Source organism: Pipistrellus kuhlii, unplaced genomic scaffold (genome assembly GCF_014108245.1).
Source record: "Pipistrellus kuhlii isolate mPipKuh1 unplaced genomic scaffold, mPipKuh1.p scaffold_m20_p_3, whole genome shotgun sequence".
NCBI classification, from domain to species: Eukaryota; Metazoa; Chordata; class Mammalia; order Chiroptera; family Vespertilionidae; genus Pipistrellus; species Pipistrellus kuhlii.
This window is the reverse complement of record NW_023425529.1, coordinates 67,382,351-67,400,489: the sequence shown is the minus strand read 5'-3', so window position 1 is coordinate 67,400,489 and position 18,139 is coordinate 67,382,351. Positions and strand designations below refer to the sequence as shown.

General features: G+C 35.1%; 1 protein-coding gene across 1 annotated transcript in view; it reads right to left on the bottom strand.

Annotated features, from left to right (window-relative positions):
• Nucleotides 1–18,139, bottom strand: part of PTPRQ (protein tyrosine phosphatase receptor type Q) — a 248,128-nt gene that overhangs the window by 150,189 nt on the left and 79,800 nt on the right. Inside the window, exons 27-31 of the mRNA XM_036457041.2 lie at nucleotides 13,305–13,485; nucleotides 11,752–11,913; nucleotides 11,468–11,647; nucleotides 10,787–10,894; nucleotides 10,386–10,667 (exon numbers count right to left, since the gene is read on the bottom strand). Of these exons, the coding sequence (XP_036312934.2) occupies nucleotides 10,386–10,667; nucleotides 10,787–10,894; nucleotides 11,468–11,647; nucleotides 11,752–11,913; nucleotides 13,305–13,485 (913 nt within the window). The remainder of the gene's footprint in view (nucleotides 1–10,385; nucleotides 10,668–10,786; nucleotides 10,895–11,467; nucleotides 11,648–11,751; nucleotides 11,914–13,304; nucleotides 13,486–18,139) is intronic.

Here is an 18,139-nt window from a genome sequence, read left to right as displayed (position 1 = left end):
TTTTCTTGATAAAAGGTGGGAAAGAAAGAGGTTGGAAAGAAAGAGAAATTTTTCAGTTGTAGAACTGTAAGTCTGTTCCTAGAAATTTATGTGGCCCAAAACCTGTTGTCTATTTAGCATGAAAAATCTCTACTTCAGAATTTAAATTAAAACAAATCTGTAACTCTGAGTTCCTATCATTCAAAAGCAAATAACAAAAGTAAACATAAATTTCTGAAGAAACTCAATTCAGGCCACATAATTCCCCACACATAAGGTTTCAAGGAATATGAGTTCACTAATATGATCACTAAATATCTAAGCAAATTAGGCACCAACAGTTAATGCTGACAAAAAAAGAGGGGAAAAATAATACACATACTCACATATTCGCACTCACACAAACACATAAGACTTCAGCTATTGAACTTGCTATAGAATAAAAATATGGATGTTTAGTATATTTAAAGGAATTAAACATTTTTAAAATATAAACAGATAATTCTTCAAATAATAATAATAAATAATATAGATAAGCAAGCAGGGTTAATGAAGAACCAGATAGGCTTTCTAAAACAGAAAAACAAGCTAACTGCATTTAAAATTCTCTTGATATATAAAAGCAGATTAGATAAAATAGAGATAATTTTAGTGAGAAATTTGATAGTATTGGAGAAATTATCAAAATGAAGCTTAGAAAAAGAAAATTAATATATAAAATGGCAGTTAGATATAGAGGGTATACTAATAAGGTCTAAGATAATAGAATGAGAAGAGTTATCAATACTTAAAAAGATAATGGCTGAGGCCATATATATATATCTATGGCCTCAGCCATTATCTCCCTTCCTCCCTGAAATCAATATATATATATTGATTTCAGAGAGGAAGGTAGAAACATCAATGATGAGAATCATTGATTGGTTGCCTCTTGCATGCCCCATACTGGGCATGTACCCTGACCAGGAATTGAACCGTGACCTACTGGTTCATAGATCAACACTCAACTACTGAGCCATGCCAGCTGAGCATGGCTAAGACTTTTCAAAATAATTAAAAGATACAAAACTTTGAATCAAGAAATTCCAACAAATCTCAAGCAGAGTTTTTTTAAAATCATATTTAGGCACTTCATTGTGAAAGTAGGGTATGCAAACAAGAGAGATAGTCTTAACAGCACCAAAAAAAAAAAAAAAAAAAAAAAAAAAAGCATATCATCTATCTATTTGGGAATGAAAATTAGACTGATAATTGAAATTAATTCAAAAACAACTGGAAATCTACAGCCAGAAAAATTAGTAAGATTTTAAGTCAATCAAGAACAAAGAATACCATCAATACAACATCAATAAATGAAATTTTAAGTAATGTACTCTCGAGAAAAAGAAATTCCTAGAGATGAAAAATTGTAGTTGTAAAGATAATGTTTAAACATCGTCTGCACAGAACATTAACAATAATGGCTAATTTTGGAAATAAACAATATGAACCAAATATGTAAATATTATTTTCATTATAGACTCGTTATTAAATTATTTTCTTCCAAAAGAAAAAAAATGAAACTTTTATTAGTATCCTAAATACCATGTACATAAATAGTGGTACTATTAATTTTAAATATATTTTATTGATTTTACACAGAGAGGAATTGAGAGGGACAGAGAGTTAGAAACATCGATGAGAGAGAATCATCGATCAGCTGCCTCTTGCACACCCGCAACCAAGGTACATGCCCTTGACCGGAATCGAACCCAGGACCCTTCAGTCCGCAGGCCGACACTCTATCCGCTGAGCCAAACCGGTCCCAGCGGTACTATTAATTTTAATAAAATAGAGAAATAAAGTTCTGAAGACTTTAAAATATAGATACGGTACCTCCAATGCCAATTATTACCTGCTATGAAGTGTATTGTATCTAAGTAAGAATTCATTAAAAAAAAAAATGACCTAAGAATGTTGATAGTTCTAAAATTTTTGGAAGATTTATAAATCAGAACATAATTTGATGTAACAATATATAGCAATATAATCTTACTATCCGTTCCCAGACATCCAACATCTACTCAGAATGCTTTGTTAACTTTCTGTCATTCAGTGAAATCTTGGACCTGCTGAGAACACTACATCTTAGCCCAGGTGGGTAACAGGTAGCCATTTGTTTTTCTGTGTAATTTCTATAATCATAGGACCTGGGAGTTGAATAGTTGAATTTATTGCTCCTCTTTGCCATATTCAGATCTTTTCTTCTTCCTTCCTCCTGGAAAACTTTGAGCTACACTTTCTTAAGACAGTTATCTAGTGACACTCTGCCACTTCTCCAAACATCTTTAAAAATTTGCCATCTGGTTGACTGACTTCCTCTCTACCACTCATAGAGATGTCAACATTGATACAAATGATCCATCCAATTATCTGGTGTGGACATTCCTTGATCTCCATAATGCCAACAATCTTTTCCTCTACCTCACCTTTCACAGCAACACCTAAGACCTTGTCATTCCCAGTAACTATCAGCACTTGGCAACCCTTTTCTATCTTTCCAGCTTACCGACTCTTGTTCTGCCAATTGAGCAATTATTTTATCCTCATCAAATCTTTACTTCCACCTTCTTCTTACTCCGATCAGTGTCTCTAAAGTCATTCCCTAGAAATCTCCCTCAACTCCTGCTTTTTCTATCTTATTTTCCTGGCAAAATTCCAGTTTGGTTTAAACCAAACTCAGTGCTAATTTCATGTCAGCTATTTAACAGTAGAAAATGTCTGGATAAAACATCATTTCATGGTGACTAGTCTCATATAAATTTATAATCTCAAATCTCAAAATAGATTTCACTATATAGCAGCTTATATATATATATATATATATATATATATATATATATATATTTAATTAATCAATTCAGTCTCCCATGTTGTTGTGTATATTTTCACCATTTTTTCTCTCCACAAACATCTAGTATCTTTCCTCTCCTCATTCAAAGCTGATATATTGTCTCTTATTTTCTGAGAAAATAGAACAATTCAGAAGAGAATTGCATTATCTTCCTACCACCAATTTTCCTTTAATTTTCTACTCCTCTGCTCCTTTCCAAGTTCTAGCCTTCCACTTCTGCATTAGGTTCTATTCCATGTATATGGTCCAATTCTTTAGAACTGAAGTTATACCCCATCTGTTCAATTTTTAATTTTCCTTTCTTATTGAATTATTTATATCACTAGAGGCCCAGTGCACGAATTCATGCACAAGTGGGATCCCTTGGCCTGGCCTCTGGGATTGGGCTGAAATCATCTCTCTTGACATACCAAGAGGGGTCCCAAATTGCAAGAGGGTGCAGGCCAGGCTGAGGGACCTCGCTGGTGCGTGATCAGGCCGGGGAGGGGCACGGGAGGTTGCAGATGAAGAGAGACTGAAGGAGGGCTCCAGGCATATCCAGCTCATCTTGCTCAGTCCTGATAGGCCAGACTCCAGCAGCAAGCTAACCTACTGATCAAAGTGTCAGCCCCCTGGTGGTCAATGTACATCACATGTGTCAAACACAAGGCCCGCGGGCCAAATCCGTCCCGCCAGGCCTTGCAATGTGGCCCGCACCACGCTGTCATCACTGCACTCCACTGCATTTCCATCACAATGACAGTTTATGACTGTTCAGTAAACCATTCGGCCCGTGATTTAGGCTGGATTTTAGATTTTGGCCCCTTCTCTGATTGAGTTCGACACCCCTAATGTACATCATAGCAAGTGGCTGGGCAGCCTTAGTCTATCATTAGCATATTATGGTTTGATTGGTTGAATGGATGACTGGATATTTAGCATATTAGGCTTTAATTGTATAGGACTATACAATTATATGTGCACACAGTAAAAAAAAAAAAATAAAAAAAATAAAAAAAAAATGGATTCTACTTGTCCTTTCAACTATTGCTCCATTCTACCTTCCATTTTATACCAAAATTTTCCTTTATTCATTTAGTCCATTTTCTTGTCTCTTTAAGTCCTGCTTCAGTTAGGTATTTTCCCCATTTTTTTTTTTTCATGAAACCTGCTGCTGTGAAGTCATCAATGGCCTCTATCTTGCCATATCATTAACCAAATACATGAGCTGTCATCTTACTGCACTATCAGTAGCATTTGACATAGGAAATAAATTCCTTCTATTTGAAAATAATTATTCACTTGCCTTCCAAAACATGATCTTGTCCTGAATTTTTCCTATCTCACTGGCCACTTCTGCTTAGTCCTTTACTTGCTCCTCCTTGACTTCCCAAATTATACAATTACTAGAGGCCCATTGCACAAAATTTGAGCATGGAGGAGTGGGGGTAGTTAGGATATAAATATGCTCCTCTGACACAGGCTGATATTCTTTGCATTTTTATTGATTAACCCTGAGAGGATACCAGTTGCAGAAAAGTGAGAAGCTAGAAAAATTTCTGAGCAAGTAAAATAGGGAAACTAAGGCAATAAAATTAAACAAGGCCAAACTATTTGAACTACATCAGCCAGCTGGTGAACCATAAGACCTTATCTTCCCTAACCAAGGACATTTAGAGCAAATGGCTTATACCTCCCCTCTCTAACCAGAGTAAAGATAGCTTAAATCATCCTGGCCTGGGAAAATAGAGACCAAAGACACAATTAATGCTATTTGTGCCAGCTAAACCCAAGGACAGATGAAGTCAGGGGAACAAACAACAAAAACCCATTAAAGCCAAACAGGCCCAAGTTAAAAAGTAAAACAGTATAACAAATCAAAGAAAATCCCAAACTCCCTCATACACTAATTTTAATACATCAGCATATTAAAAATACACCTAGAAAGCTGATGGATATTTTGCTGAAATACGCCTGAATGATTCTCACCTGAAAAGTGGGGAGGGGAAGAGAGAGAAAGCCCTCAGAACAAAGACTCAGTGTAGGCTCACTCTAGAACACACCCATGCCTCTTCCCAAGCATGAACTTTTTATTTGTTCCTAAATTCTCAGGATCCCTAAGAGACTTGCAACCAGGGGAGCAGTGGACTCTATCAGCTCAGCCCAGGCTTATTGCCTGGTCCTGTCTCCAAGGCCCCTTTTCTCTGACTTCCAGTGAACTAAAGCAGTCCTGCTCTGGCTCCCTTCTCTCCTATTGCATTTCTAGAGAGCCAAAGCAGAGCCCTGCCTAGGCTCTCTGCTGCTGCTTTGTCTATCCTAAGTCCTTCCTTTGTTTCACTGCCCCCAGCTTTAATAAATGTATTCTCAAAATCATCTGGACTTCATATTGTGCAGTCATTCCTACACAAAGTCAAGAACTCACACACTGCAGGCTGGATTGCCCGAGTCAGACCTGTTGCAGGCCAGTCCTGGTCCTGGATCTTCGGGTAAATAAAGCAAGACCAACTTAATAAATTACTACTTCAGAATTTGATGAGGCACTCTTCAGTTTTTGAAATAACATAGTGTTTCCAATTGTAGTGTGCAAAATAGATAATTCAAGAATAAAAATTAGTTATTATAGTTAGTTGAAAGAAGCTAAATCTTTATAAAATTAAAAATAAATGATGTAGTTCATGATTATACTAAAATAGAAAGTGGGAATTTACCTTGTGTATGCCAAAAGATTGTTGTTTGGGATATACTGGTATAGTTTTAATGTTATGTAGATAAATTAAGATATGCATAGCCCATGGACAGACAATAGTGTGGGGAAAGCTTAGGAAGGGGACTGGAGAGGGGTGAATTGGGTCGATAGGGGGAAAAGGAAGACATTTGTAATATTTTTAACAATGAAGATAAACTTAAAAAAATAAATGTTATTAATTTAATATAAAATTATAGAGTCCTACCACATCAAATTTTGGTCAACATCTAAGTTATGATCCACAGTGGTTGTTGTTCAGAATGAGATGTATTCAAGGCATTTGGTTAAAGGCTTGCTGTAAAGAAAGCTATGTCTTGCTCTGGATGGTTGGCTCGGTCAGTTCGAGCATCTTCTCATCTCCTGGGTTTAATTCCTTGCCAGGGCACATACTTGGGTTGTGGGTTTGATCACCAGTCAGGGTGCATATGGGAGGCCACCATTTAGTGTTTCTCATTCACATCAGTGTTTCTCTCTCTCTCTTTCTAAAATCAATGAAGACATATCCTCAGGTGAGAATTAAAAAAAAAATTATGTCTTAAAAGGGGTACAGAATATATGGATCATCATAGAGTAATCTGTATGGGAACTTAAAGTTCTTTATGTGATTACTGCACACTACGTATGAGAAAATACAAACTAATCTCAAGCTTGCTTGTCAACTGTACATTCTATACTTTAAGCACAGATATGAACACACACACTCACACACACACACACACACACACACACACACACACACGAATTAGTCATGTATTGCACTTTCCTGATTGAATACAGGAGTATAGTATTTTACTTCCAAGCATTAGTAAAACCTGATTCCCCAACTAAGATAAAATATTTAAACAAATAATTTACTCCTATTTCTAATTAGCAGAATTAACACATTACTGAGTAATCACATTCCTCCATTTCTCATGAAACAATAATGAAATGTGGGCTCTTTTTTGATATGACTAAAGGTAAAATTATTGTATCTAATCAGTATCCTGAGCCCTGGGAACAAATAGATGGTTGTTCTTGAGCACATCCTGCTTCAAATAACACCTGAAAACTATTTAAAATTATAACTTCCTCTTTTGTAAAAAGAGCTAAATTGGTGGCTCAAAAGTAGTAAACATGATCCAGGAAAAATCATTAACATAGATTCCATTGTCCACCATTTCCATCTAGACGGAGAATATAGAGACGGTGAGAGTGCACTAATTTAGGACAGAGAAGTAGGAACTAGGAGCATGGACACTGAGCTCTAGGCCCTATATTTAGGTCTCTTTTGCTTCTAGTGTAAAGATGACTAAGTTGTACTCACCCAAGTGGGTGAGCTAGTGAACCCTGTCATAATTGTTTCTCACTTCTCTATTTTTCTCACTAGACCAGGAGCCTTGAATGGCTGTCAGGAGGCTTAGCTTCAAATCCAAACACTATTTCTCATCTACTATGATTTTTGAGAAATTCTATTAAAATACAAGTGGCCCGGTGCACAGTTCATGCACATTGAAAGGAAATTAATTAGAAGAAACATTTTAATGTCGCTATTCACCATTTCTCTATAAGTGTCAGAGTTGAAAGAAAATTAGTAAAAATGTATATGAAAATAATATATAAATTGATTAATAAGTTAAAAATAATATGATATAACAGCAAAGATGATATAAAAACAACAAAAACATGATATAAAAATATTGATAAAAACAATGACTGATAAATTGATTAAAATAATTCTAATATCTCCTGTATACCACATTAAGGGTAAAACACTTTCAGAGTGCTTGATCAATTTCCCTTGTGATGAAGTATTTACAACTTTATTTATTTATTTATTTTTAAATATATTTTATTGATTTTTTACAGAGGGGAAGGAGAGGGAGAGAGAGTTAGAAACATTGATGATAGAGAAACATCAATCAGCTGCCTCCTGCACACCCCCTACTGGGAATGTGCGTGCAACCCAAATACATGCCCCTGATTGGAATTGAACCTGAGACCCTTGAGTCCACAGGTCGATGCTCTATCCACTGAGCCAAACCAGTTGAGGCTATAACTTTAACTTTAACGTCACAGTCTCTTCAAACTCAAGAGAAAGCAACCTATAACTCACCATGTCAGAAAACAGGTTTAGGTAGGAATATTCCTACTCTGTCTAATTTGTACTTTTGATTTGTTAATAGTCATCACAAATGCTGGCATCACAGGAAACTATCCTCAAATTAATTTACATGGGAGGCCAGTAATGACGGGACAAACATTTTACATGTGCGAGTCAACATTTATTTTTTAATTGCCAGCGTATGTCATATGTACTGGTCAGATGGTCAGTCGGATGGTCGGACAAATGGATGGTCAATCACTTTTATACATATACATACCTAGGTCTCCTCATCCATAAAATAAAGGATTCTGTGCATTTTCTAAGACACCTTCCAACACTAAAATTCACATTTTAAATTACATTTCAAATTAAATTCACCTATGGCTTATTACTATTCCTACCTGAGAATTAAATCCATACAACAAATAATGAAATAAAAATCAAATTTACTTAATATTAAGTAAAAAACTGTAAGCAAATAATAATTAGAAAACAAAAATGATTTTATATAGTCATAAAAATAAGTTGTACTTGATGCTATGACCAATTAAATAGTGAAACATTTAATAAATGTTCGTGAATATGGCTATTGTTTAATATCACAACAGGATTTTTTAAGTTCTTAGTTTCCTTTCGAATGCTGTTCAGTGCCCCAAACAGTGAAATATACTGAAAAAAATGATAGGAAGGCCAAGATATATTTATCACTTAGCAGCTCTACTGATGGTTTTTAAACCAGCATTATTGTGAAAGGGAATGGACTTTACAGTTAGGGGGATTTGGGTTCCAATTCCAGCTTCATCACTTACCAGCTACATAACCTTAAGCAATTAAATACCCACCAATTAATATTAACTTCAGGTGGGTAAAATGCATTTTATTCTACAGTGGTATACTTTCACTAGGGCTGGGCATATTGTAAATATTTATTGAAAGGACAAACCTCTCAGATCTCCATTCTTCATTAGGCAATGAAGATAATAATACCTTAATGCTCTATTCCAGAATAGAAGGCAATTATTATGAAATCCAATAGCAAAACCCATGGTACTTTCCAGGTGCTTAAATATACTTTTCTTTCCTTGACCCAGTGTTAAATAAAATAAAAATAGGTCTGGTAAAGAGCAAATACTAATATTTAAGCACCGTATCTATAAAATCAATGAAACATGATGATATGTAGTTTAATATCAATTAGGTTTCACTTTAGAGGAACTCTTGATGATTTAAAAAAATGCTCTTTTCATCACTCTCCTATTTCTGAAATTATAACCAATGCCATTCTCTATGGACAGTGTGTAATCTCATATAATTAATTTCTGTGACCAGTTTCCCTCCAAGGTAAGCTGCTTTACTAGATTCCTTGATCCTCAAGGTCAGTGACAGGGCCACACTATCACAGGGTCTGACTAAGCCATATGAAGCTGCTGACATTTGGGCATTATGACCTATAGCAGTGGTCTGCAAACTGCAGCTCTGTTGACTAATGAGTTTGCTGACTACTGACTTATAGGAATAGCAAATCCATATAGTTCAGCCAGTTGCTAGTCAATAAATATTTATTTTTTACATGTAGGCATAAAACAGTAACTTTAAATTCAGTTCTTAATTCTTAGCACACACTATAAAGCTGACTTAAGAGTGATGCTCTAATGTATGATTATAACCATAAACAACAAACTGACATCATCAGGCAAAAATATCTTCCTTTGTGCTGTTGGCTCTTGCATTGGTGAAACTGACATGTAACTCCTTGCTTGCACTATTTTCTTTTGATCAGATATCCTCTCATATGGCTTCTATAAGGTCCTCCTGCCCATTCCACCTGACTCCTTAAGACCTAGATTAAATGCTACCTCCTCGAAAGGCTTCCCCCCACATGCCCTTTCTGTGATCCCACTCTACAGACATACCTCATTAGAGTATAGGAATCTATTTTTATGAGTTTTTATGTCTCTGCTTTTACCTAATTGGAAAGCAAGTAGTTATTAATTCACAAATTTACAGGCACATTGTAAAACATCTTTAGTTTTTTAAGCCTTCATTTATAAAATTTGCTGATTTTTATTTTGGAGTCCCTTGTATGCAAATAAAATTTTTTTAAAAATTTGCATGGCAAGCCTTTTCATACTCGTTTACCAAAGAAAACAAAACAAACCAAAACAAAAACAGCCTGGCCAGTTTTGCTCAGTGTTGAGCATTAACCTATGAACCAGGAGGTCACGGTTTGATTCCAGTCAGAAGTTGATCCCAAGTGGGGGAATGCAGGATGTTTCTATATCTCTCTCCCTCTCCCTTCCTCTCTAAAATCAATTTAAAAAAAAAAAAAAAAACACAAAAAACATTTTTGTTTTTAAGAAAAGCAAAAAAATTCCTGGATTATACAAAATGGAATAACGAGGGGATTTAGTTGAGTAAAATAAAAACAGTATAACAATTGTCAGCCACATTCATTACTATGCATTTAAAAATATATATTTTATTTATTTTTTACAGAGAGGAAGGGAGAAGGAGAGAGAGGGGGATAGAGAGTTAGAAATATCGATGAGAGAGAGACATCTATCAGCTGCCTCCGGCACACTCCCTACTGGGGATGTGACTGCAACCAAGGTACCCTTCGGTCCACAGGTCAATGCTCTATCCACTGAGCCAAACCAGTTAGAGCTACTATTCATTATTAAACAAATAAATAAAAAACTTACCAGTCTCAGAAGTCCTTACAGAGAGTAAGGGAGATAACTGATTGCCATGACCCAATCTGGTGTATGACCTCACAGAAATGTTATAGAGAGTATAAGGTTTTAAGTCCCTTAAAATTATGTGTGTTGTTGAGGTGTTCTTCATAAATAAGGAATCCATATTTTTATAGAGAACTTCATAAGCAACAATAATCCCATTGGGTTTCTCAGGTGGTAACCACTTCAGACTTATTTCATGTGCAGTAACATCAGTAACTTCCACAACTTGAGGTGATGATTCTGGTTCTGAGGGAAGAAAAGAAAACCTTAAATATTTGCATTTTTTCAGGTTTATTGGTTCAGCTACTGAAGGCAGCACAAGGTAGATGGCAGTAAGCAAATTAAACTGCACCTAATAGTCTTACCATCTTCCAGAGTTGTCACAATGACGTCATTTTCTTCAGACAAAGAACTTTCTCCAACATGAGTTGAGGCGGCCACCCTCATCTTATATTTGGTGTATTTCTTTAACCCTATAAAACCAACAGGCAATTTGCTTTCAATTTCTTAAAATAACAGATTAGTGCCATTTGACATAGGAATAGTGAAAATAATTTATTTTGGAGACTGAATCCTCCAGTCACTTTCCCTATAATCCCAATCTTCCCGAAGTCCTTGGGCTTGAGGATCTTCCCATGTTGGTGATGTTTTAGTTCTTTCCTAAAATATCAAGGAATGATTTGAGGATGAAATGTAATTTTGGCACACTGCAAGGAGTACAGTTGACTTGGCACAAACACCGGATCAGCTGATTTACTTCACATTCATTCCTTCAATAATTCTGAGTTATTTCAATATATAGACAAACTTTCCTGGGTTAAATATATGCCTAAGACACTTGTGATCTTATGGTTTTACTTCTTTGTAGCTAAATACAAAGGAGAACACATTTAATAAGAATGCATATTTTGTAAGATCTCCATGGCAGCACAGCACAGCTAAATCTGGAAAGATGAAACATGTGTCCTGCAGGGCTTAAGGCAGAGAGAGATGCAGATGTTCCATCAGGATAGAAATGTTTTTCAAAAAGCAAAACTTGGTTCTACCTGTTATTAGAAAGCTGTTATCTAGAGTAGTCATCTGGAATGCTCTGTTTGTATCCAGTTCCATTGCATAAATCGTATAATGAGTTATTTTTCCATTGGGAAATTCTGGAGGATCCCAATATAACAAAATGGATGAGGAACTAATATTTTTATAGTTTATAATCTGAATGGAGCTTGGCACTTGAAGAGAAGAATGAACAATTAATACGCAAGAAAAGAAAGAAGATTACAATGTGCAAGAGCAACACTTGCAAGTAATTATTTCAAAGGAAATACATCCTTACCTTGTTCAAGTGTCCTAACATGGAGAACCGTTGGTGGTCCTTCTCCCATGATGGTGAAAGCAGATACACTAATCATATGCTCAGTGAATGGTACGAGTCTCCTGATAACGTAAGACAGCTGTTCGGCAGCAATGTCAGTGATATACTGATTCCACGTAGTTCCTATTTGAAATAAAATGTTTTCTAAAACATGTTTGGGTTCACGATCAAAATTATGTTTGCTCACACAGTGAAATCTTAAACCAGAGTTCACATACTTCATTATCTCCATTTACTCCTTTATACAAAAGGCAGGTGTACAATTTATAATAAATATGCTGAGTATTCCCCAACAATATCTATAAACATTTTATACTCATAATACAGCTTTGCTAGTTATTATGATATCCTGGAATATGAGATTAGTGTTTTGGAAAATATATAACTTGCTAAAAAGAACTGGCTAGGATTTTCTTTTCTTTTCTTTTTCTGAAAAGACTAAGCAATGATATCAAATTAAGCCTTTTATTTAAATTCAAAATTCACTATACCTTCACTAAAACCAGTTGTATTTTAAAGCAGGCATGTTTTGATAACTGATATTTAAATCTGTCTGAACAAGGATTTCAAATAGTGTTAGATTTTTATTTATTTATTTAGAACTTGTGGTTCCAATTATGTTAATTAGTAATTAGGCCACACTTTAAGTATTTAAGGAAACATCTGTATAAGAAGCTGTGGGCCTCTTAATTTCTAGTGTTGCCCCCAGTCATCTTTGCACAGAAAAAAAAAAGAATAAATCAGTAAGTGAAATAAATGTATACTGAAGTAATGTGATATTCTGACTGAGTATACCATCAATAAAGTCACACTTTTAATTTGCAACAAGACAAATAACAAATTGGAGAAAATGTTCTTCTCACTTAGCATCTCAGAAAAAAAAAAAGAGAGAGAGAGAGAGAGGGAGAAAATGTAAATGGATGTTCTCTAACCAAGTACTTTTAATTTGCTCTATACGCCAAATAAAGAGAAAAAAAATAATTTGCTCTATACGGTATTCTCCTTTTAGAAACAATAAGATCCACTGACCCTGAAGAGCAAGTGTACACACTAATGACATCACCACGTCGCTGGGGCACCTACACCTGTTTATCCCTTGCATGCACTAGAGTTGTAACTTTCTGACCTATTTACCTTTAGTGACATTTGAAAACCTATTAGTCAAAAGCTGCAGAGAGTGCGAGGCCTGTAAATGATTTGAAGATATGTTAATCCCTCCCCATCACACCTGCTTTGGCAACTGTAATAACTGATTGTCTATGCAGCTTGGCCAAAGACTCTAGGGTGCTACTTTCTCTGGGAGGAAGGTCAAATGGGTTAGGAGGGGCCAGCTCCTGCCTGTGTGGCATTTCCATTTGCTGCATGAGGTTATCCAACAGCTAAAGAAGAAAAAACTCTGACTCCAGCCCATGAACCATTAATAATTCGGCTGAATTCCAAGCTGAAGTTCATATCTGTGCTAGCTAGCACTGGTGGTTTCAATGCATTTGATAGAACATAAAAACTGTACCTACCAAGTGTTAAATGCTGGTCTTCAGCTCTATTCCTCGCAGGAAAGTTATTATGTGGATGACTGTTATACATAACTGAAGCAATTGCATACAGGTCAGAAGATATCTCTGCTGAACCCTCAAATAATTCTGCCATTGACTCTACTACATTCACAGTTTCTGGAGTGAGCGGGTTGTTTATATACTGTAATTAAAAATAAGTATTTACAAAAACCACTTATAACCATTATATTAACAATGACCTCACTCAATTTAAGAAACTAGTAACGTTGGAATTACCCTTTTTGAAAAATATATTATTTCCATGACTCCTGTCTCCTTTATATACCAAAATGTTATTCTGAAGCTACTAAAATCCTGCATGATGTTACACACGGATCACTCCTGTGTCTTGAGAGACTAGTATTGGATTGTGGGAAGAAGCAGATATTTGTTTCTGACTTCAGTTGTTGTAAAATTCAAAATCCTCATGAAAATACTCCAGGACTAAAATATTTTAACTGTTGTCCTCCCCCCCAAAAAAAGATAAGTAGTCTAGGAATACCACCTTATACCAGGTGTGAGAGTCCTGTGTGACTGCTTAATAAACGTTAGGAATAGGAGTTTATCTATGACCGATTGAAGTTGCAGACATGAACAAAATTGCATGGCAAAGGTTTTCAAACAGGTTCACAGTAGACCTACCTATCCAACGCTCTGTCCCTAAGGAATATTTTAAGTAACTGTGATTGTTCCTAGAGCCATGATGTTCTTCATACACATCAACTTCACCAAAGTGGCAGATATTGAAGTAAAAACATTAGGAGTAGGTTACAAATATTTAGAGGTTTTTGTTGGGATAACAAGATGACTTTTCCCTCCCCATAGCATAGCTGATTGAAACAGAAAAGTTTGTTTTGGCCAAATAGTATTAGTTATTTTTCATGGGTTGTCAACCTTGGAAATAAGTTTAAATAGTAATCAAAGAAAATGTTGCCTTTAGAGACTCAATAACCAAATGCAATGTTTGGACTTTGGGTTCTAATCACAACATATCTACCAAAACAGATTTTGAAGGTAATCAGAAAAATATGAATATGATCTAGGTATTAGATGATACCAAAACGATGCTAGTAATTTTGTTAATTGTGGTAATGGGATCATTGAGTGAATTAAACATCCCTGTTTTTTAGAGATTTGCACTTAGACATGTAGAAACAAAATTTATTTTAAAATATGTTCACAAAAGTAACAACAACACAAGAGAGCTAAGGCAAGAATGGCAGAATTTTGACAATTACTCAATCCTGCTGATCGGCAATTGGGAGTTCATCATTCTCTTTACTTTTATCTCTGCTCAAAAATTTTCCAAAATAAAGTATTTTTTTAAAGTTTTTGTCTATTTCTTTTGAAGTTCTGCTTCAAAATCCACTGCTAAAACATTTTATTTAAGAAAATAAAATTACCCTATTTATTCTCAAATATAAATTTCTCAGGATTTGTAATTAATTCATAATAGAGGTTTTCTTTATAAGTTTTGGTACAATTGTCTTTTAATTATCTTATATGTTTAGAGGTTCTCTTTACTCATAGAGACAAAACCAAGTTTTTAATTCCTTATCAATATAAAGCACTTAGTATTTTCAAACAAATAGATGCTCAAGAAAGAAAAATCTCAGAAAAGCTAGACATTTTAAGGCAGTTTATTTATTTAATTATTTATTTAATTATTTAATTATTGATAATTTATTTAATTATCAACAGTTTATTTATTTAATTATCAACGCAGGTGGGTCATTTAAATATCAACTTTTCTGAGAGATAAAAGAATGGGGAAAAGATTCAAGAAAAATTTCAGTTCTCCAAATAATATTTTTGAGATAAAATTATCTGAATCTTGTTACACCTTTATCCACAAAAGTATCCTGATAAAGAGCAGGGGGACACCTATATGATCCATTCCAAAAATGTGTGATTAAAAAACTCTGGAGAGGGAACGCTATAGGGGACAAGTGAAAGCTGTTCTGTCTCCCTAAGATTCACTTCAGCTCTGCCTCCACAGGAAAATCAGGGAGGGCATGAAGCACAAACACATAACTCAGAGATGCTCTGGTATTTCAGTAGATAGTTTATGCCCAACCACACAGCTGTTCCCACTATCAATCAGCCCCTCTGAAAATCTACTGTGTACAAACCACTACAGAAGGTACCATGAGGTAGTACAAAGAATTTCCCCCTGAACAATGATTTTGCATTAAATCTCCCAATATTTATACCCATGCCAGATAAATTATTGAAATTAAACCCTAGCATCCCATCAATTAACTAGGCTAAGCATCTCTCTTGATATACTGCCACTTCAAGGTAAGAGTTGACCTGAATACTCCATCTGAAATTCTCCAAAATTCTGGTATTCATTGGAAAGGCCCTCCTTAACTTGGGGAATAATAGGAGCATTGGGTTCGTCGTAACCAAGAATGTTCCTAATTATCATAAAGTGTGCCATTTGTGATATTGCTGATATTTTGCCTCTATAAAATACACACACACACACACACACACACACACACACACACACTAGATTGTATCTGTTTTTAAATCATGAAAAAGAAAAAAAATAAGAGTGAAAAATGATGGGAAATAATCAGAACTTAAGGAGTGATGGGAAGGGGCAGAGAAAAGCAGAAGTAGAAATAAAGGAAATATGAGGCAGAAGGAAATCCATTGCAACTTCCCAAAGCTTGGGAATCAGTAGGTTGGTCTAAGGTTCTCACCCTCAGCACTACTGACATTCCCTGCTAGATAATTCTTTTTCTAAGGAGCTGTTGTGTGCACTGTGGGCGGTTTAGCATCATCCCTGGTCCCTATGCACTAGAGGCATCTTCCTAACTGTGACAATAAAAATTGTCTTCAGAGATTGCCAAGTGCCTCCTGGAGAGCAAAATCACCCCCAGCTGAGAACAACCGAGTCAGGGAATGTCACAATTCATCAACATGAAAGGCCTGTTATAAGCTACCCAGGAATCTTTGGAATTTTTGTGAAAGAATTAGGAGTCTTTAGAGTTAAATTCCAAACCCACCTGAATAAACCAACTTGATTCTACATGTAATATTCTTCATTATAGTTAATCCAATTTTATTTAAAACAAACCCCAAATATATATGTATCTATATAGCCTGAATTATATCTACCTATTTTGACTCACTGGAAGCTATGCTGAATTAATTAATAACAATTTATTCTTTTAAAAAATGCTTCTATATTTTATAATAGGCTATAACATGACTTATATTATCTATTATGAAGCTATATTTTATAATAGAATATAAAATGATATATTATCTATTATGAAGCAATAGTAAAAAGAAAAGTTTACAATTAGCATATGTTTGACATCTCCTAACAGATACCATATCATTCTGTACATTATTTGGGTGAAAAAAATCCTAAAGGCTTGATTCTGTTATGTTCCTATTACTCAATAAGTAATAGTAATAGTTTACTCAAAAGTAAACTTACCTCAAGCAATCCTAAACAGATACTGAGTCCTGTCCTCAGCCTCATTCCATAGCAACTGGCCAGCATTTAGCTGGCAAACATTGATACACTTGAAAATATGTTGTATGAAAAATATGTGCTTCTATGAATCTCAGAAATTATAATACTAGGTAACAAGATGGTATCTTCTGGAAGAAAATGTCCCAGAGTTTTATCATAAGAATAAGTACAAGAAGAGACCTGAGTGTGACAGTCAACTAAAGAGAGTTCATGAACAGACGAATTTAGGTTACTTCGGACTTCAATCTCAGTAGATGAATCCCCCAAATAAATTAATTTTGTTCACTGCATTGATATAAGTAGAAAATCTACACTGAAGGATAAATTATGTTCGAGTTGGTTATAGTAACACTATCTATGGAATATTGTGTTCACCTAAGAAAGAGGCTCATTGACAAACAGGAATATATATAAAGTAGTATAATCAATAATAGAAAGGACCTAGGAATCATAACTAAAGTTGTTTCTCATCAGTCGTCAAATGACTACTACTTCTCAGACTAACATTTAAAGTTATTATGTGTCAAATACAGTACTAAACACGTTTGCCCATGAATTGTCACTTCATTATAGCACAAGGAGATAGGTATTCACCTTCCCATTTCATAGTCATCTGTTCATGTGCACTTTACTAAAGATAGCAAAGGAAGGATTGGAACACATTTTCCTGGTTACAAATCCCAAACTACGATAATCTACTGTTTGGGTCTAGAAAGGACAAACAAGACAAGTTGGTAAATATTGGGGTCACAAATATTTCAGTTCAAAATAGTTAGGGGGCAGGGTAGTCTCCTATCCCTCTATGTATTTTCTGGACCTAACAGAATATCTGAAACTTTATAGTTACTTAATAAGCATCTGTGAGACCATAAAGAAGAATGTTTTAAGTTATTAATCAAGAGAAGAATGTTTTAAAGTTGTAATGTAGCAAATTGCCCTATTTTCAGAGTCGACTAAATGTTATATCAGAGGCTGGATTCCCAATCATTTAGTAGGAATGTCACAAAAATATTTATATAAGTTTGAAGTTGAAATAAAAGTCCTCAAACCCTGAGATTCAAGTTTCTAATGCATTTTTTCAAGTATGTTTGAATAGTGAAAGTAAAATCTTATACATATTTAGGCTTGCTTAAGTAACTCCTATTCATTAAGAAAAAAATAAATTGCCCTGTCCAGTTTGGCTCAGTTGGTAAGGCATATACCTGTATACTGATAGTATGCCAATTGGACTCCTGGCCAAGGTACATGCCAAGATCGTGGGCTCAATCCCTGGTGGGGGCATGAGGAGACAGGATGCTTT